General features: G+C 35.8%; 1 protein-coding gene across 4 annotated transcripts in view; it reads right to left on the bottom strand.

Moving 5' to 3' along the window:
- PARD3B (par-3 family cell polarity regulator beta) overlaps positions 1 to 22720 on the bottom strand; it is a 990710-nt gene that overhangs the window by 477617 nt on the left and 490373 nt on the right. For all 4 annotated transcript variants that reach the window (XM_063091525.1, XM_063091519.1, XM_063091512.1 and 1 more), the window contains exon 5: positions 4362 to 4450. In XM_063091525.1, the coding sequence (XP_062947595.1) occupies positions 4362 to 4450 (89 nt within the window). The remainder of the gene's footprint in view (positions 1 to 4361; positions 4451 to 22720) is intronic.

The raw sequence follows: 22720 nt of genomic DNA, 5'->3' as shown, positions 1-22720 counted from the left end.
CATGATTATTAGAACTTTCTGAGAGAACAAATAAGCTTATGGAGTAAAAGGAAATAATCTATTTCAAGCTTTCCCATTTTTTTCCAATGATTTCCTCAGTAACAGTTTTTTAAAAATTCTTAAATACAACTACTGTAATACTGAAGAACACATTTTCTTCATAATTAGATTGCTGACATGGAGAAAACAAAAATAGAAATGACAAATGTATAGAAGGTGTAAGTTTGTGTTCTCCGGGGAATGATTCACAGATCTGTCATGTGTAGTGGTATGAGAGATGGACTCCAGAGAAAAGCCTCCAAGAAGAGTTTGCAGATGATCCTGAACTCTACTGGTGAAATGCCTTGTTGATAAGAATGTACTAAGTAAAAATCTAAAAAAAAAAATGTGTTGATGATGGTGGGATTCACTTAATTCACTTGAATTCAGCAAATATTGAGTCATTACAAGGGGAAAGATCTTCAAGGAAAAAAAAAGACTGATGCTTGAGGAGTCCATAATCCAGGGGGAGGGTTGAGACAAGCAACAAAAATAATACAAAGCAACCGAATAATCAGTAGTAATAGCAAATTCTCAGTGAAGGAAAGCTATTATTTGAGAGGTGGTGTACTAATTGCCTTCCGAGGATTATAACATGTACTCACATCAAATCGATAAAGTAAACACTGTAACATCACTTCCATCATAGACACGAAGATTGGCTGCAATTTAGAGTGAGTTAATGAGAGTGGGGGTGGGGGAGAGCGGGGGAGGGGGGAGAGAGAGAGTGAGAGGATGAAGAAGGAAGGAGGAAGAAGAGAGGAGGAGGAGAAAGAGGTGAAGGAGTAAGAAGGGAGATGTGGTATGTATAGAAGACAGATTGAACCATTAGTCTGAGATTAAAGATCTTATGTCAAATTCCGGGCTGGAAAATTAATACTTAATTTGTAGAAAATAGAGTCACTAAAGGTTTTGGAACTAAGGAACAGTGTGATAAATGCTGTGGTTTAGAAATATTTAACAGTGGTATGTGGGATCAATTAGTAAAGTGAAAGACAAGGGAGAGATTGGTACCTGAGACATGAGTTAGTAAATTATTGCAATACTTTAGCTAAGAGATAATAGAGGCTTGAGCAATGATTATAGAAATAACGCATAAAAATATGGGGACAGGTCCAAATTATTTTGAAATGAACTCTGCAAATAATTTTCTAAGTGAACGGATGTTACAGGCAAAGAAGAAGACAGGATAAAACGTGACGGCAGTTTCAAACTTAGAAAAAAAGGTAGGCCTGGAGGGGGCTAATCTGGGGAAGTCAGAGTCCAGAGATAAGACTGGGTCAGGAATGAGATAGGAATTAGAGATGTGGGGAAGGTCTTCTGCACACATGTCTTGCTATTTAAAGAGAGCTCAAAGTGTAATTTTTTCAAAAAAACACCAAAGAGAAACACCTTTGTTTCACTCCCTTTTTAAGGTCATAGTAAAGTGAGTGGTGCTTCATAAGAGATGCTTATTGTGAGATTATTTGAAGAACTCTCTTTAAGTGTTTTTTTTCTTTAAATAAAAATATTCGTGTTAATAAGAGGTGAGAAGTTAGTAGTTATGCTTATGATTTATGAAGCAAACTGTTATATCCGTTTAGTTATTCACTGAACAAATATGTCCCTATTATATTCCAAGACCTATATTAGGTATCAGAAATTCCTTGGAGGATTCACAGTTTTGTTTGGGACAATGATAAACAGTTATAATAAATTGTAATATGTATATTAAAGACAACAATAATTGCAATAACAATTAATGTCTATCCAGCCTTTCACTTAGCATTGTACTAAGCCAGTTGCCTATGATATATCTCATTTAAACTTCACGATAATCTATGTGATGACGATATCCATTTTCTTATGAAGAAAACATTTTGAAGAGGTTGCATAATTAGTCCAAGGTTGCACACATACTAAATGGCATCACAAGTGTTCCAACTTAGGACTTATCTAAATCCAAAGGTTTGGGAACTAAGAAATGGTTTGATAAATGCTATGCTTTAGAACATTTTATCCAATAGTAAGATGTGGGATCAATTAGAATAAAAAGCAATTGCTGGTTGAGAGAGGAGTTAGGTTATCACAATAGCCTAGCAGACAGGTAACAAAGGCTTGAGCAATGACTATGGGAATGAAACAGGTTCAAGATGTTTTGAGATGGACTCTGCGAATATTTTGCTTAGCTTCTATGCCACCTACACGGCAGTATGCTCAATGCCCTATGCTTGGGCCAAGCTCTGTGCAGTTATCAGATCCTCCCTGCCCCAGGAGAACGCTGACCATATAACTTGGCTGTAAGTAGCTTTCTAATTTCTCTTCAACTCTTTTTTAAATCGTCTCATACCAGGTAGAACCAACGTCCTTTCCTAGAACTGAAAACTCCAAACTCTCCTGTTAGCTGTGCGCTCCATGCTGTTAAGGTTGTTCTCTTCCTTTCCCATCTCAGAGTCTCAAGTGCTGGGAGTTTGGACTCACTCTTCCTTCTGCATCTGACCTCAGACTGATTTCAGCTGTGCTTTTCCTAGGCTAGTGCTCTCTACATGAACTTTCCAGCCTTGGTTACGTAGCGTGAAATAAAACACTAAGAAGTCAGGGATGGTGCACACAACAGGTAAGGTCTGAATTAACAGGTTTGTGGACAAGAGTGGTAGATGTAGACTGAGTCCCTGGCTGTTACTTAAATGCTCTGAACTGCAGTTCCTTGACCTACTAATGGTGATAATAAAACTCATACAAAAAGGCTGTTTTGATAATCAAAGTATACATATATATTTTAATTAAATAATATATATTTAATCCCTATACTCTATTTCTCTCAATTCTCTGCACCTGAAGAAAGCTTAGCTAATTTGTTCATGCAGCCATAAACCAATTGTTCACTCTATGATGGCTATTCACATAGCATTTAGCCAAGACATTAGCAACCTTTTCAAAAAGCTAAGATTAGAAAAATAGAGGTGGAAAAGGGGAGAGGAAGGGGAGAGGGGAGGGGGGCTAATGAGGAACTGGTCAACGGACATAAAGAATGATTGTGTATTATAATGATGAATAAGCTAACTATACTGATCTAACCACCACATGTTCTACACAATTACTGAAAATCAGCATTGTGCCTCACACGTATGTATAATAAAAAATAAAAAAATTAAAAATAAAGAAAATAAAAGTCAAATAGAATAAGAGTATTCATTCATTATCCATACCTCTGAAAACAATCTTATCAAGCTTCTGAAAAGACAGAGCCTGGAGATTTTCTGTACCAAAGTTTTAATATTGTGTAGCTTGTTAACCACAGAAACAATCTAAATAAAGAGTAACCATGGCCACACAGTAAAGCTGTAAAATAAAGGATGATCACCTATTTTTTAAAATAACTTAATTTCATGTAAATTGTCTAGCATCTATTAGTATCTGAACTTAATAAAGGAAATATGTTGAATTAACAAATGAATATCAACCTCAATAATATCACCTTCTAATGCTGGAGCCAACCATCTATTAAATATGAAATTACTTTCCTTATGCCAAATTTGAAGGAACTTAAAGAACATAATGATAATAATAATAGAGATGATGATAATAATAGCAATAGAAACAGCAGCAAATACTCATAGCACTTACTGACCCAAGCACTGTTGAAAGCACTTTGCATTTAGTAACTCACTTAATTCTCAAACCAATCCTTTGAAGAGGGTCCTAATAATATTTCCATTTTGCAGACCAGAAACTAAGTCATAGAAAGATGAGTGACTTGCCTAAGATCACAGAACTAGTAAGCAGCAGAGCGGGCAGTTGAACCCAAGCAGTACCTGGGGCCAAATTGGAAATTAGTGCAAAGCAAAGGAAGTGATGGTAAACACGAGAGCAGCTGATATCAGACAATGAGTTACTTTCACTAAAAACATGAAAAATCCTAGTTGATGGACTAGATTCATTTTACATACATCAAATAAAATATTGCAAGATTGTTAAAATACAATACAAAGCAGTACTCAAAGAGCTGAAGTCAAACACTCAACTGCAATGAATTCTGAAATGTTCACTTTAAACTGTTGTTTAAAGAGAAGAAAAAGTAATTAAGAAATCTGGTTGCAGAAGAGTATAAGAAGATTTGAGGATCATTTGCATATATGTCTGTCAGTAAGTTATCATATCTTATGAAGAAAACAAGAGGGAAGAATAATTAAGTAATTAACATTAGAATTAGGACATATTTCTCTCCATGATTCTACTTATATCTCGATCTTTCTTGTAAAATAAAACCAATTATAAACTATTAAAGAAACAAACATTAAACTGAAATAAGTAAAATATTTGCATTTGCATAAACAGAATACCTCAATGCATCCTTAGTTTTTGGTGATGTTACTAGTTCTGTCTGTACACCATTCATAACTTCTCCATCTTCCAAGTTCTGCATGGAATCCTGTAGTGAAACAAACACATAAGCATGCAATGCTTTGCATATAAAATTGAAAATATGAATAGAATGTCTCAACAAGGGGGAGTAAATGGTTTTACTCTGGAAATGTACAGTATGCTCCAATTTCTTTGAAGACTGGAAACAGGTGTTAATCTTTTCAGTGCTTTCAATATTCTTTTCTTTCCCATTTGGTTTATGAAATACTCAAATGGGCCATTTACACAAGGCAATATGTTAAGAGCTTTAGAATATATCATTTAACTTCCTCCTACTCAACCATAGGCTTTTGGGATTGAATGTTTTAAACCAGCAAGGAAAAGGAGTACCAAAGGGAAGGTTCTGGTGACAGCTGGTGATATATTAGCTTTAATGTACTGTATTTGCTTGCACCTGCCCCCCCCCCCAGTACCAAAATATAAAGAAAGCAAAATCCATGAGAAAATGTTGCCTGGAAAAGTCACTTCCATCAAAAGTATAGCAGGAACATTGCAGGAAGAAGAAATCCACAGTGCTTACTTTGTTATAAGACTTTGATTCTGAGGATGCTCTTCCCGGAGAGAAACTAAAATTGACCATTTCATTTCTAGAATGGTAAACATGCTTCCACTACACAATTTACAAGAGGTAAGAGGGTCAGAAAGGTCTTGCACTCCAGGATGCTGGCAAAGTTTAGTTGGATGTTACCCAGAGAAGTAGAGGAGAAAATGGATTTTAGAAAGCATGCCTGGTGTTGATTCTTTATGAGAGATATTAGTTCTCTGATAGGACTAGGAGCTGTTCCTTAACAGAGTAATTCTGTGGATACCCCACTCTTCAGAAGCAGAGTCACAAACAGTCATGGATTCTGGTTTCATTAAAACAACAAACCACATGGAGAAAGACCCATTATAAAAAGCCACACGTATAAACAGAGCATTTATGGATCTGAATGCATCATTCCACCAAAAATAGTAAGATAATATATGAGCTTAAAAGATTGGACATAAGGGAATTAGATTAATATCTTGAAGAAAACAAAACACAGAGCTGTAATGGAAGCACTATGTTGTAGTAAATTGAATGAAAAAAAAAATCTTTCGCTTTTAGCCAAGTAGCAGCATTTCCTATAGGGGTTGGTGGTTTTGTGAAAAACTTGGTCTACAGTAGATTTTTAAAAAATCTATAGTTCTCTTCTCCACAAGGAAAAAGAAAGGAGAAAAACACATAAGATTAAAGAACACTTCATAGTTTAAGATACCAAATTGCAAAAGATGAATGTCTTTGAAAGCTTTCAAACATTCACATTATTATGAAGAGTTTGACCTGTGCTTACAGAGAAAAGGAGACAGTTGGGCAGATTACAAAAATACTTAGGTAGATAAACTTAACAAAATATTTGAACCTGTGACTATCATATATGTCAGGATTTCTGATGACCTAATTTATGCCAGGATATTAACTTTCTTATCTCTTACACAGAAGAGAAGTTGTGTCTAGTTCTTTATTTTTCAAGCACATCACACACACAGTTCATTGTATTAGTTTCTAATGCTGTACAATAACTTACCCAAAACTTAATGGATTAAAAAATAAGTATTTATCTCTCATAGTTTCTGTGAGTCAGAGATTTAGAAGTGACTTGGCTGGGCAGTTCTGGGGCGGGATCTCTCATGAGGTTACTGTAAGATGTCTGTGAGGCTATATCTACAATCATCTGAAGCCTTGATCGGGGCTTTAAGAGCGATTTTTTTCCCTTACAATAGCTTTGTTGAGATATAAGTCACAAAACATAAGAGCCATCCTTTTAAATGGTACAATTTAGTGGCTTTCAGTATATTCATAGAGTTTTGCAACCATTGCCACAATCTATTGTTAGGACATTTGAATCATCCCAAAAGACACCTTATACCCATTAGCAGTTCACTCCTCATTCTCCCTTCCCTGATAGATCCTGCCAATCATTAATCTACTTTTTGTCTCTAAGGATTTGCCTCTTTTGAACATTTCATATAAATAGAGTGGCTCCTTTCACTTAGAATAATGTTTTCAAAGCTCATCCAGGTTGCAGCATATATCAGTATTTCATTTCATATTATGACCAAAAATACTCCATTTTATGACTATTCCACATTTGGTTTACCTATTTATCAGCAGGTGAGAATTTGGGTTGTTTCCGCTTTTGCTATTATGAATAATGTTGCTACGAACATTTCTGTACAAGTTCTTGTGTAAATATATGTTATCAGTTCTCTTGGTCATACACCAAGGAGTGAGTGGAATTGTTGGTCATACAGTAACTCTATGTTTAACATTTTGAGAAATTCTACATTATTTCCAAAGTGCCTGCATAACAACACTTCTATCTGCAATATACCTGTATGAGAGTTCCAATTTCTCCATATCCTTGCCAACTCTTATTTTTCTTTTTTAATTTTAATTTTAATCTTAGTCATTCTACTGGGTGTAAAGTGGTATCCTATTGTGGTTTTGAATTGCGTTTCTGTAATGATGTTAAGCTTCTTTTCATGTGACTGTTGGTGCTTTGTATATCTTCTTTAAAAAATGTCTAATTATTTGCCTTTTTACTATTGACCTGTGAGAGTTCTTTAGATATTCTTTACATGATTTTTTAAATTTTAACTTCTCAATATACATTGTAGTAGATTTTCATGTCCCTTTACCAGTTCCTCTTTCCCCCTTCCTCTCTCCCCTCTCCCTCAACTACATCATATGTGTTCACTTGTCTTAACAAGTTCAAGGAATTGTTGTGATTGTTGTATACAAATTTTTAACCAGATATATGATTTGCAAATATATTCTCCCATTCTGTGGATTGTCTTGGTGTGTTCTTTAAAATGCAAAAGTTTATAATTATAATTAAGTCCAATTTATTTAGTTTTTCTTTTGTTGCTTGTGTTTTTGGTGTTGTATCTAAGGAACATTGCCTAATACAAGGGCACAAAGATTTACTCCTATGTTTTCTTCTACTAGTACTTGCTCTTACATTTAGACCTATTATCATTTTTAGTTTATTTCTGAATATGGTGTGAGGTAGGGGTCCAGATTCATTCTTTGCATGTGGGTATCTAGTTGCAAGCATCATTTCTTAGAAAGACTATTCCTTCCCCCATTGAATTGTCTTGATACCCTTATTAGAAAACCAATTGACCAAAAATGTAAGGGTTTATTTCTGGAGTCTCAATTCTATTTCATTGATCTATATGTCTACCCTTATACCAGTACTACACAGTCTTGATTATTGTAGCTTTGTACTAAGTTCTAAAATCAGGATGTGTGAGTCCTCCAATTTGTTCTTTTTAAGATTGTTTTGGCTATTCTGGATCTCTTACATTTCCATATTAATTTTAAAATCCTCTTGTCAATTTCTGCAAAAAAGCCAGCTGGGTTTTTGATAGGGATCACATTGAATCTATAGATCACTTTGGAGAGCATAACCATCTTGACAATACAAAGTCTTCCAATCCATGAACAGTTAATAGTGGCAGTTAATGAAAATAAATATTCTTTTTGGTTTTGTAAGTCTGCATGGGTATATATTTCTAGGGTGTCAAAGAAAAAATTGAGATATTTGCTATAAAGTTTTAACTATTTTTTGCCTCTTTGCTTCCTACTCTAAGTGGAGTTTTCTTGTTGATCCCTAATCAAGGTAAAAAAAACAACATACTTTCTGGTTCAAATCAACATTTACACAAGGGTAAAAGAACTTTTTCTTCTACTTCTAGTTAGATAGTAAGCAAATGTTCCATTTATGTCAACAACATACTTAATGCTCAGTATATGAAAATGTCAATTACAATTTGAAAGCAATATTGGGCCGATTGCAATGTGATAATCTATCTACTCAAGGGTAATTCTGAACTGACTACACTTTTGGAGCAATCATGTCAACAAATATAGACTTAGAAAAGAATCCACATTCACAGACATACACATCCAAGACAGGAGTTCTACTGTAACAGTAACATCAAAAACTGCCTTGCCACAGTTATTAAAAAGGGGTAGTAACTATAGTTTGTCATCTCAACTAATGGGCAGCGTTTGCTACTTGCCAAAATCACTTCTATATATTGCAGTAGCAGAATTATTTGATATTCTCTAGAGACGGGGCAGGAGGCTGACAGATGCTTAGGGCATCCAATAAGGACATAAAGCCAATTTCAAATTGCTTTCAGCAACACTATAGCAGTGCAGTGCTTCAATACTTATGGACAAAGGCAGTTATCTCTCAAAAGGGTATATAGAATCACTTTTCCAAAAATTACAAAGTAACTGACAAACAATAATTTAAGAGAACTTAAGGTTTTCCTTCACTAAATTACATGGTGAAACAAAGAGTCACAAAATCACATATCTAAAAATGAAAATTTTTTTTTCATAACTTATTTAAATAACTCTGAGAAAAATCTGTAAAGTCATGACTTTTAAATGTGCAAGAAAATGGGAAAAAATAACCATGATTATGAAGAACTAGAGGTCTAAATAACTGGTACATAAAAGCCACCATATTTCTTCAACTTTAGGTTTGAGAATTAATTACATGATTTCAAATCCTCAAATTTGCCTCTAGGAAACACAACGGTTTTGGAAGCTCTATATTTAAATTTATTAATAAAATTACTACAATTTCTATTTTTAATGTTAACTTAAATTAGAGGGATATGATCAGCTGCATAGAATATAAGATATAAAGCTATTGCAAAATTTATTTTGTCTCCTCTTTGCTCACACTATAATCCTTCACTCTCTAATAAAGTTCAGCAAGTGACCATGCCTTGCCAACTGGGTGAGGACCCTTAAAAAGCTTGTCCTTCCCTCTTTTATCAGAGAAGGGAGTGTATCATATGTAGCTCTCACAACAGACAAGTTTAATTACTACAATTTTTAAAAAGTGAACATTTTTAGTAGCACTTTCGGGATCATGGGAGCATTTCTGACAGCCAGAATGAGTTGGATTTAAACATCACCACACTATTTTTAGCTTTAAAATCAACACTTACATAAATATTCCCAAACCAATTAGCAGTAGCTGGAAAGTAAAGGTGTTTACATTTAGTTAGCACTAGTACTAACAACTCCAAGTGCTCACAGGCTGCATGAAAAGGATCAAGCATCAGGAGGTGCACCCCTCTCCAGGGGTGATCATGGTATTGATACCAGATTATCATTTCATATTTCGCAGTTGGTACAAGTCACTGATTTCATACAGGAACATGTATTCATTATGAAGCATCATTAAGTTACACATCTCCAAAGAAACAAAACTCATGATAAAATTTTTTGGAAGAAAATGCTACCCAAATTCTCACTGCATTTTTCCGGTCAACCAAAGCTACAAAACAAAATTAAAAACAGTGTTATAGCTTGGTTTTTCAGCTTTCAGATGAGAACTAAAATAGATGTCCCACATATCAATGGATGTCTCCCTTTGACTTATAAGTGGTGATATACGGCCTTGGTTCCCCCTCCCCCCCACTGCCCCAGTCCCAAAGCGTTTTAGCTACATTTGAAACCACTTTCCCAGAAAATTTTAACTGGGATTGAGCTATGTTTCAAAAGCTCAGGTGCATTTTACAACAAGATTTGCATTCTGAAAAGTCAACTACAAGTTTCTTCTGAAATTGCACATGAATTTTAGAATGAGAGTAATAGAAAAATTATACAGAGAAGATTTGAACATCAGGTTATATGCCTGGTGCTCATACATAAACATAATGTAAATTTTAAAATTAAAATTCTCCACATAATTTCAGAATATTTGTTTTTACTTTCTAGAACAAAAATATCTGTGCTAAAGTAAAAACAAACTACATTTGATAAGTACAATTATGAAATTAACATGCATTTTGGTAGTCAAGCACCATTATTCAAACTTGGCCTAATATATATTCTACATGCCTTGCTGTGGGAAATCTCCCAGTTGGTTTCATAAATACCATCTCTAAATGTTTTAGTCTTATCTATTTAACATGACCATAATTTAATATCTCTCTCTCTGTCTGTCTATAGATATATGTACACATACACACATACACTCATATATATATGCCATTAGATTTTATACCTATATATCTAGAAACTGTCAAGAAAATTAGAGATATAAAAAGTGCTAAATAACAAGCTGCTTAAGAATAAGGACTGTATTTTATTCAATTTTATTCTGACAGTGGTTCTCAAACGTTAGCATGGATCTGAATCACCTGGAGCCTTCTAAAAACAGATTGCTGGGCCCCACCCCCAAGATTCTCATGTAGTAGGTCTAGGGTGAGGCCTGAGAGTTTCCATTTCTAAGAAGTTTCTGCTGCTGCCAGTCTGGGAACCACACTTTGAAAAACACTGCCTTATAGTAACTAGTGCAGATCTGAGACTTAGGCAAAATCCTAAACAGTAATAATTGCTTAATTAACCTGAAAATAATGGTGCTGATGAGCTAGTCTAGTTCACTCATTTTATAGCTAAGGAAACTAAGACCCAGATGGGTGAAATGACTATCCCCTGTTACAAGTTGCACTAGTGACCAGAATCTAGGGTTCTCAATTCTCAGGTCAGTGCTCTTTCTGTGTATCGTGATAAACACTTGCTGACTTAATGAATGCTGACCTTATTAACTTTATGGATCCTTTTTTCTTTCAATAACATTAAGGAAAACTATAATAATGTCATGGATATCCTTACCTTTTCCCCAAAGAACTCAAAATATTTCACATATAGCTAGATGCATATTTATGATCCTTGGTGATTTCTTGGCATTTCTATTCCAATTTTATACATGGACATATTAAAGGGCAAAACGATTAATGCCTTTTCCAAGGTGAAACTGAGGGTCAAAGAAAGAACCAAGAATACTTAGGACCCCAAGTCACCTACAGTTTAGTTTTGAACATACGCTCATTAACTATATCTACCTTGTAATGTCTCTCAGTTATTGATTGTAGGTAAACAGGGTGAGGAAAATATACCATATTATGAAACATTAAAATAAATTATTTACAGGAAAAACTATTAAGTATTTCATTATTCTAGAGATTGTGCTCTAATAATTGCACTTTTAAATAAAAATTATTTTCTTGGAGCAAAATTAGATCATAAATACTCTACTAACTGGTCCCTTGCTAATCCTGAAAGCAGGTAAAACAATTACCATTAAATGGCTAGCTTGAAAGTTTGGCAGATGGAGCTCAGGCACATGTGCATGCACGCATGCACACACACAACACTAAGCCATGGGGACACTTTAGCTTAATACTTATGGGTTGGAACTGGAATGAGTTTTAACAATTCTGGACTTTGTAAAATACACTAAAAGTCAACAACTTCCAGTTGACTGTTTTCACAGAGACCATGCAGTTGTGGATTGTGTGCGACACACGATAAACCCCATTGACACTCAACACAATGAGGGCTGGCCACACCTTCTCTTCATCTGGTTTGTGTCCAAGAGATGCTGAGAGGTTTCAATAGGTTTAATAAAATAGATTTTAAAACGGCAAGGTAGAGTAATAGAAAGAAGACAAAACAGACACAGTTTCTAATACAAGTTCATTCACTGCTTTGCCTGTTGACCAGACACACAGTTTCTGCCCCTCACTTTCATTATCAGTAAAATGGGGATAAGAGAATTTCTAAGGTCCATTCTGGGTATAAAACGTCCCAGTACTTGGTGAAGGTACACCAAACAGTAGGGCAGGTAAACCCCAACTGAAGAAACATAAAAATTCTCCAACAGATAAATTACGGAGTGAGTATCCATTTGAACAAATTTTTTTTTCAGAAAGCGTCCCTGGAGAAGCAAACTCTCATGGTAGATGTACTTAGTATACTGATTTCTTTGAGAAACTTTTTAGGAATAAATCTAAAGCATGAAGTAATGTGTACCTGTACTAAAACTAAAACTCCTCCTCTGTATCCCTATTTCTTTCTTTTTTATTTTTCTATTATCTTTTCTTGGCTATTTTCTTTCCTTCTCATTGCTAATAATCAGCATAGTTGGAGTTCATTGTTAAGGTTTCCCAGTGTTGTGATTTAGATTTGAGAAGACAAATGAACTTTTAAAAATATAATTCTTAAAAATGCATACTCCTCACACATTTTACCCACTGGGTGCTTTTGTTTATATGTTCTATTTGGTTTTGTTGTTCGTTCTTGGTAGAAATTTATAAAGTGGCCTTGACTAAAAAACCAGGTGTCAAAACACATTGGTGAGTTAAAAGAAAAGTGAGGGGAGGGATTTTGTTTTGTTTGTGGACTGGACACATTAATCAACCTCATATAGGTAACAAAAATGAGAACTACTATTGACGTCAAGATCAGCATTTCATCTGCTCTGTTAACCTTTCAACGTAAGGCCAACACCAACTGGCCCACTGTTGCCCACATGAACATTTTCCAAAAAAGGCTGCTCTAAAATCTTTAGAGCTGGAGAAGTTCAGAAGTTCAACAAGGCAATTCTGCAACCCCTCATTTAATGTTCACTCTTTCTTGCACAGACTCAACACATTTCAAAAGTGCTAATAAGAGAAGTAGAAAATGATATACATTTGTTCAAATACAAGACTGACACAAACATGTTTATAATCACTATTTCCATTTATAATCAGATTATTTCCTTCACCCAGCTACACCTAATTTTCCCCTAGTTTTTCCATATCATTAAATATATCAAAACTGCTTGAGCCTAATGCTTAGACCAAGATAATATCATTTGTTACTGAAAGGGTGAACATCACAGCAGTCTCCACAAGGGTTTGCTTCGGACCATGCTACCATCATAAAACACATGATCAAAGGTAGTATAGACATCTGCTTCTCTTTCATTTAACCTCTCTATTTAAACTATACCATCTTCTCAAATATTTAGAATCCAGGTCTGTCAAAATGGACAGTTTGATGTCAGTAGGGCTTCATTTGTAACTACAAATCATCACCTAAAGCTGGAAAATATAAAAAGATGTGAAAAATTTAGGAAAATTTGGCAACTCTAAAAATTTCTAGCTTCACCATTTTCATTTTGCTGGCTGAAATACATTTCAGTCAAGTTCTACGCAAGTAATTGCACCATATACATTTAAGCAAAGCTATCCAAATTCCAAGTTGGGTTAGTAGAGAGCTGAGACAAAAGGATACATCATTAAAGGAATTTTTTTCATTTGCACATTTACTTCACTACTGAAGGCACAGGCACTCCTCCCTGCTGGTCTTTGCTATGAAAACATGCCACAGAAAATTTTAAATCCACAGATTCAATTCCATAGCGGTTTCAGGAAAGGGAAAAGAAAAGAAAGAAAAAAAGCACACTGATTTGTATATGTGTTTAGTTTAGCCATTTTAAAAAAACTCTCAAAATTTAGAAAGACAAAAGTCTATGTCGAACTATTCTTTATAATTAGCAGATGGAGAATTTACAACCCATCTTAGTTCATAAATAAGGTGTGTTCAAGGACTTCCTTTTGCTGCCTTCTGTAAGCATTTCACTCTCTTCTTTTCCATCCCCCCCAACCCCCTCACCTTACCACATGCACTTTTTCCTCTCCTACAACCTCCATATGTCTTTCCACACAATCATTTTGCCATTCACTTTGTCATTCTTGCATTTCACTTCATGACACCTTTATTGGAAGCCTCTGGTTTCAAAACGATTTCACTAGCTTATGTTATAAGACCTATTGAAAATAAACAATTTGGGGAAGGATTTTCTTAGACAACCTAAGATGCACTTGAAGCAATCCTTACCATGATGTATGTGAAGAATGAGGAACAGCAGGCGAGGCAGAAGCAACTGTATGCAGAGAAGTAGGGTGACTCAGAGCTGGTGATGCCACCTTTGGTTCTTACAGCATGGGCAAACACAGCTTGAAATGAGGTGCAGATGTCTGAACTGCTAAGAACAGCTACTTCTTATGGGGGGCAGTTAGCAAAAGGTTTGTATGATTTTTAAAGCAAAGGTATAAAAACACAACAAAGAGTTGGGAGAGATTCTGCAAAAGCAGCTATAGCTAGACAAGAATATACTATGGTCACATGAGAAAACCACCATGTATTTCTATTTAAACAAAAATATTTTCTACTTAAAACTCCTTACAGTGCTTGTGGGGTAGGGGGAAGCACTGTCCCATTAAAATGATATTATTGGTTGAGTTATCAATAGCTAAAATGTAAGCTCTAAGAAGGCAGTGGTTTTATCTGTTGCATTCACTGACATATCCCAAAAGCCTAGAACAGTGCCTGATATACACTAGATGCCCAACAAATATCTAAATACACCAGCTATCTAGAACACCCTTGCTAGCCTGGTCAATATCCATCCATCCTTTCACACCTGACTCATTATGGGGCACTTTCTTCCTGAGCACTTTGCACAGATTCAATCTCCCTCTTCAGTGCCACTTTTGTGTCATGTGCAAACTCTGTCATGGCATTGATCTCAGGGTAGGCAATGATTTCTTCATAGTCTGTCTGCCTTGGTTGGTTCTGAGATCCTAGGGGTGGGGAATGTGTCTCATCCATTTTCATGTCCCCATCCCTTAGCACTGGCATGAAATGCAACAGATATTTCAGAAGTGTTTACTGAATAAACAACTACTTGCCTTTCCCTTGAAGGTTCTTGGGTAACTTTTAATAGAAAAAAATATTTATGATGTGAGATTATATTAGACCGATGCACAGAGTATTACACTAGATTCTATGGAGGAGATTCAAAGATGAATATGACACTGTCTTTGCATTCAAAGCTGCAAGCTAGCTGGAACCATTGCCAGAGGCATCTCTGGAAGAGAATTTAAAGTACAATTGAAAGCTAATCTTTATTTATGGATTGAAATAATTGAAGTAAAAGAGAATGCACTGATATGTACCTGGCTGGTTATGTGTCATTATATATGCTCTTATATTTTATTTATTATAATGTAATTTTAAATGACTTTCATTATTCATAAAATGTATTTAAACCAATATTTAAAACCATCTAAGTTCCACAGCTGCTGGAAGCTTGAGTTAATCAGGTTCTTGCCAGCTGGGAAAGGAACCTGCCCTGTCAAAACCTCCAGATCTTGAATCTCTAGATCAGAGATTATTGATAAGGGTAGGGACTTGATGCATGACTGTGAGCAAGGCCCACCACTGCAGCAAACTCATTTTGAATCTCTTTTTCAACAATCCTCTCCTCTCCCAGCTATTTCATGTCTTTAGACTCGGTCATGGGTCAAGGTGAAAATAACTCTTAGGACAACTGTCCCCTCCTATTGTTTTTCCCCCTTTCAGCACCTCCTTACCCTTCAATGGCACATCACCTCCCAAATGCCTCCAAACCCTGCTTCTCTGCTATTTTTAGGAATGTCCTAAAACTCCTCCAAAAGCTCTAGAGTTTCTTCAAGTATCCTCTGCTACCTCGATGTAAGTGAAAACCGACTTCCCCCACTGAAACCACTTCCTCAGCAACCTGTGAAGTGAGATGTGCTCATTTCTGCATGCTGCCCACTGCCATCCTGGGGCTGCTTCCAGACTGAGATATTCCGTTTCCTCCTTTGGAAGCTGCATCACCTTTCTTTACTATTCCCTTGTGATTGCTTTCACCTGTCAGTCTCTGGGTTGCTCCTCTAGCCTTTCTTCATCTTCCATCATTTTGATAGATTTATCTCCTCCTGCTCCATGCTTCCTCCCCCCCTTTCACTATTATTATCTTGGATGATTTCCACGTCCACAGGGATCTCACACTTTGACCTCACTCAGTACCTTCTTCCTCTAGTAGCATCTGTTTCAGAAACTCTGTAACCAAAACAAAACATAGGAAGCCAAGGGAGGGGTTCTGGAGTAATTTCTCATTATTCAATAAAGAGATTTTTTAAGAATCAAAATATACCATTAAATGAGATATAACAAGGCTAGCAAACCCATGAGCAAAACAGGGATCATTCAGTTCACACACCCCTGACTGAGGTTCCCCTTGGTGCCAGGCACTGTGCTAAGCACTGGGGGTACAGAGATGAAAAAATACATACATTTTGCTTTAATGAGCTCATTCTGAGGAGTAAGGAGCAAAGAGGTAGGAGAGAAGGTGCTAATGAGTCACCTCTACACTGTTCCCTTTTGCATGTTTCATAATTCAACTCAACTGATCATGAGCCAGATCCCAGACACACTGCTAGCCTTTCTCAAACCTCAACCCCTTTCATGGGTAACAGCAGGTATCTGGTAACAGGCGGTATCAACAAAGAGTGTAACAGAAATCAACCGTTCCCCATCCAAGACAGTTTGCAAAACAAATTATAGTAATGGCTTCTCTCTCAGTAAAGGTGTACCTATGCACACACATATAGCAGTCTGCATACTATTTCAGGGCTTTTTAAACTCACAGATCTTGACTATGATCCCAAGGTTAAGAACTGACACTTAGCTGCTAATCCAAGCCCATATCTTTGACAGAATCTCAACAGATTTGAAGTACTGAAATGATGATACATGTTTTCACGGACACATCCTTCAGCAGTGATTGCTTCATGGAACAATATCTGAATAGGGCAGGTGGTGGCTGCTAAAGATAAAAAGCCTGAGTGGATGTGGAGAGGGTATCCCACTGACTACCCTGCTCATCTCCTTCCCTGAGAACCTCCAGGGAGGTGAGAGGTGCAGTGCAGACAAACACTCAAAATCTGTCAGCCAGTGCTGTGACGATCTTTTTTGAAGCCTCCTTGACAATACATCACTCCCGAAACGAATCTCCCAGTGTAAGTGATTCACATTGTGCTGTGGCAAAATTACAAAGTATTACATGCTCTGGATCTTTGGCTCACATGCAGTACATATGACATTTCAAATGTCAAACCTGTGAGTATTAAAGGTCTTACATTCTTGACTACTGTTCCATTTGTTGGCTACCTTGGAATTGACGAACTTAAGCCTCTATGCTTAGATCTACTGTTCTACTCCTGCCCAGGCAATTATTAAAAGTATGTGGCACAGGTGTACTATAATCAGATTGCTTAATTCACATTTGTAGAACTGCTTCTATTAGATAGTGATGATTTAATTCAAATGCCACCTCTACATTACTCAAATTCTATCTAGATTCACCAAATGGGCATAGTAAGTGGGGCAGTTCTGTAGGGCGAGAAATTTAAGCAATGAAAAGGATGAAATTGGCAGACTGTTTAAAAGTGCTGATTACTCTTACATAAGAGCTACAAACCAACTTCATGAAGAACATGAAGAACTTAATCATCGGGCCAATCTGTTCCCCACAGCATGTGCGTCATTTGCCAGGGCTCTGCCACCTCCACTTCCTAAAGGCTACAAGAATGCTCAGCAAAACCTCATGAAGATTGATGTGGCTTCCAGCTTACAAAGTTGGAAGAAAGCAGGACATGTCAAAGCACCTCAGGTTGTCTGTTGAGTTTTATCAGCTTAGTTTATAGTGGATACACACATTTATTGAATGAATGAGTAAACAAAACAACCCACCCAACCTGTCCTCTTACGTGAAGCTGACTGTACTGCCATACTGCTAACCAAAAGAACGTGGGCCAGCACAGTTTTCCCTAATTCATGAAGAAATAACAAACCAAAGAGAAACTGTATCTTCTCTAGTCACCTAGTTAAATGTTGGTTTATTAATGGTTGTAAATAATTGAATGTTTTCTGAACTATATTTTCAATAAGTTATGAGGATAATGGAAAGGAATGGTTAAAAAAATATGAAACAGTTATTTTTCATTTCTGTAACAGATCACTTACTCAATGCTGTATGACACAACAAAACAATGCCCCAAATGGAAAAAAGAGAAAAATCTTGCTAATTAAAGCTTCCCTCGGTCTAAACAAAACAGAAATTTTCATATTCCAGTTCTGTTAAGGTTTCTGCCACAACACCATCCCCCAGGCCGTGGCCATGTCTCATCAGTGATGCAACCTCACACTTTTAATGAACTCCCAGGCCTGTACAGAAAAGTGCATGCTTTCTGACAGATAAGGGTTTTTAACCAAGTGGTGATGTAAATTCTCCTCTTTTCTTTTTATTACAAGGGAAATACTTCTACTGTAGCTGAGGGCACTCAGGTACTGTGCCTCTACGAAATACAGCAAATGACCTCTTCATCCGGGAGGCAATCACAGAAGATTAAAATTACAGCATTTAACAGCTCTTCAGAGGGAATGGCAACAGGAAGCAAAAATAATAGTTCTATATAATCAAATACATTGGTCAATTTTCTGTGGGCGACCTTCTTCTGAGGAATGATCAAATTACAGATATGACAATAAAGGAAAAGCTTGGTTTTTACTCATTCTTAAAGACTGAAATGCATGCATGCAGAAAGGGTAATGGTTAGGACCACTGGATGCAAAAAAGTATGAACAAAATAATGGACTCAATTGTACCCTTGACTCCAGGAAATGGAGAATCAATGAGATTGAGGCTCAGATTTGTCATCTCACCAGAAAGAAAAAACAGAGAAACGTAGGATGGTTTGGTGGTTGGCATACAGTGACATGGACAGTAAAAGGAGCCAGGGCGTGCAATTTGTTTGGGCTCACCTTGCCCTCCCTATCAGGTGGCCAGGTATGCCTATCAAGGTGGTTCATGTATTATGGCCAGGCACAAGGATTCAATGCTTGTAGAAAAGAAGGGTCATAGTTTTGCAACATTCTATGTACCTTGCGCTATGAAGTCAGCATTAATATACATGTATAGTATTGACACAAAGAAGTTGAGACCAGGAGAGAGAAAGACATAAAAGGGTTTAGAGAAGGGAGAGTATAACTCAGTAACCCTTTTCATTAATGTGATGTGAGTTTGTCTCACTCTGTTCCCACATGTTTGGCCTAAGAAAGAGTGAAATTTGAGGGCCAATTTTTCATAAACAGAGTTCTCTCTTCCTCTGCATTCTTGTGTTTATCTTCCAAATGGTTTGAAAGTGAGTGAAACTGACTGGGCTTGTTTCCCCCCCCCCCTCTTTATTTTTCAAAGCAATTTGGTCATTCCCCAAATCCAGCTTATCATGTTCCACCCTATTATTTTACAAAGTAATATACAAATCCATTATTTTCTTCCTGTCTACCTGAATAACTCAGTCCTCAATGTGCTCCCACATCGAGACTTCTTGCCTTATCTTAATTGATTTCCTCATTTAAGCTCAAACTTTGTCAAATTTTAAGCTTTGCATCTAAAGTAATTGGCAAAATGCATTACTGAGTATGTTTCTCCCATTATCCTCATTTTCCCCATGGGTGCTAATGATGACTTCTCAGTGTGTGGGTGTGTTACTGGAAAGACTGGTGAGTGCCCAGGAGTTAACAGCCTCATTGCACGAACTCAGTACCATTTTGTTTGTACTTGCAAACTCTTCAGAACCTAATGCCATTTACCTGTCTTTTAGAATCACATTCATCTGGATGCCTCTGCATAAAAATTGTTCTCAATTTATAATTGCCATGGACTAGAATAACTGGTTAAACCATGATGTCCCCTATATTTCCATTGCTACATTTGAACATGTTCTTTAAGAATTTATTTGGTATGACTTCTAGTCAACACACAGTATTCACGTTAAGTGATACCATACCCATTCTGTCTGTTCCTACACCGAATAGTTACGGTGGTCATTGTAACTTCAAACCTGTTAAAGTGGTTTTTAAAAAATATTTATGTTGTTATTATTAGTGATATTATCTTGCCATGTGAAATGTCTAACACTGACACTGATGAGATGGAGACATTCATTCCAGGTTGATTGCCCCATCCAAATGGCAACTTTTAGACTTTTTCTCTATCTACTTATGGATAAAGTGATATAATTTCAACCAATTCTTAATTTTATTTCCTTCATTACTCAAATAATCTCATTACAAAAAAGAGGTTTTATAAAATGTAGAGAACTTGCTAAAATATAATCATTTTTGTCCATAATACTGAAGACAACAAGAAAAAAAAATTGCAAATCAAATGGCATGCTTGAGGACTTTTATAAAAAGCTAAGGGGCTGTGAGGACTATAAAAACCTAAGTCCCATGACCCACTTCAGCCTAAAGACCACTATAGTTTGATTGGTATAAAAAGAAGAAATGAAGCAGCTAACTTACGAAAAGTACTTTATATGAGGGACAAAGAAGGATGACAATTTTAATCAATAGAGAAACCAAGTTTTTCTGTTTTGCTTTTTTAAAGCTGAAACTTAAAGAAAAGAGAGAGCTAAAACTTTATTTCCCAAAATATTGAATATTGTCCATCTTCAGTTTGGATGCACTTTTAAGTTCAGACCCTTTTCCTTTGTTTTTATTATTAATATTCTACTCATCATAGAAGAGTTTTGAAAAACATAAGAAAAAATAATTAATTTTAACAGCAATCACACTAATATGAACTACTAAATACACTGCTAAGACTCTAAGCAATGGAAGCTAGGAGGGCTGCTAGCAACGCCCATATCTAAAAATCTAAATTTCAATCATCTGCTGTATTTACAACATCTTGCTTTACAATGCGCCAGAAGGGATGGCTTAGAGGTCTAAGCATCTGGTTTTGAATCGCTGTATTCCCTGAATGGCAAAATTTAACTCATCCCCTAGTTCTTGTAGGAGCTGGATACACAGAGAAGTCACGCTGACTCCTGCGGGCTTATTCATCCAGGGCCTTTTACGAGGCACTGTGCAGGTCCTAAATCTTTCCTTCTCTTTTATAATTGCATGAGAACTTGTGTGGAGTGGAGACTAATTTTTCTCTCCATACTTTAGGAGTGCCTCCAAAATCACCTCCACTGTAGTGCCATATGTAAAGTAACAAGGGATTAATTACTTTAAAAACAACAAAAATATCCAATAACCAAAATATGGTCATAGTAACTACAGTTTTCAAATCATATTCACTGGATGTAGAAGCAACTCAATCCACAGAAGTAGGTGCAATTGGATGTCTTAGTCTCAAAGGAAATAAGACAGACTCCTCTGTGATTGCTTCCACATAAACCATGTGTTTTCTCCCTGTCTCTCATATTCTATGTGCATCTTTATGAAAAATAAAGAGGCCACAGAAGATCCTGCTTAGAATGCTCCTGTCATGTAAATAGGTCTGCACTATATGGCCTTCCAAAAAGCTGTACTTCAACACCTATTTTGCAAAGTATATTACTGTCACCTGGGACAAAAACCAGTAGGGCTTATTGAAGTCTTCACTAACATAACAAATTAATTGAGATTAAAAGTGACATAATTAATTAGACTACCTCTCCTTCACTTGAAGGACCAGAATCTATACTGACTGGTAGTAATCTGCATCTACTAATAAAGTTATGCAGCTAATAAAGCAGTATCTTCTGTATTAACAATAGCATCACAAGTTCTAGAAGGCATTAAACTTGAACTATCATTATTTCCCAGCATTCCCTCCAGGTTATTTTTAGCAATGAACAATTTTGACTATACTTTAAAGCTTACTTTAGCATTTATTATCTTATATATTGTATCAGAAGCATAATAATTTGCATCAGTTCAACACAGTTATTTACAAATAGAAAATAGAAAGGTCTATTGTTATCGGATGAAAATAAAAAATAAAACCTTCAAGTATAAGTAAAATGTAAATATATGCTGAATATAAAAGTAGCATTAAAGGTTTTAGGGCCAATAATTTGATAGAAAATGCCTAAATAGTTTAAGTGATGCTAACTTTAAGACAAAAAGTACAAAGAAGGTAAAAGCATGAATGGTTATTGTTAAAAATATGTAAATGTCAAGGTGAAGAAATGGATGGTAAATGACACTTCTCATTTTAAGCAAAAAAGAAAAAAGGATCAGATCATGGATAATTCACATTATGAAATAATATGCTTTAATGATCACTATTTCTTTTGTATAAAAATAACCTTACTTAATTTGTGGTTGAAAGTATTTTGTAAGAATGAGAGTACATTCCTTTTTAGAAAAAAGTTATCTAAAAGTGATAACCTTTTAAGAGACATATTTAAAACATGACAACACTGAAAGTTTTTTAAAGGGCAGCAAGATATATTAGTAGATAGTAACTAAAAAAAAAACAACAAAAACTTTTACAACTATGTTAGTATTAGACAAGACAAACTAAGTAAAAAAGAAGGTATTATTAGGAAATTAAAAGGCTATTCATTATTGACAGAAAGAACAATCCAGGGAAATATATAATAATTACCAACCTCGGTACCTAACAACACAGCCTCTGAATATAAAAGATGGATACAATTACAAAGAGATTGGCAAGTCCACCACCATAATAGGAGATTTTAATACACTTCTCTCAATTACTCATATCTATTACAA

This window comes from Cynocephalus volans, chromosome 1 (genome assembly GCF_027409185.1).
Source record: "Cynocephalus volans isolate mCynVol1 chromosome 1, mCynVol1.pri, whole genome shotgun sequence".
NCBI lineage: Eukaryota > Metazoa > Chordata > Mammalia > Dermoptera > Cynocephalidae > Cynocephalus > Cynocephalus volans.
Note: the sequence above shows the minus strand (reverse complement) of the source record. Positions and strands in the feature narration are given on the sequence as shown.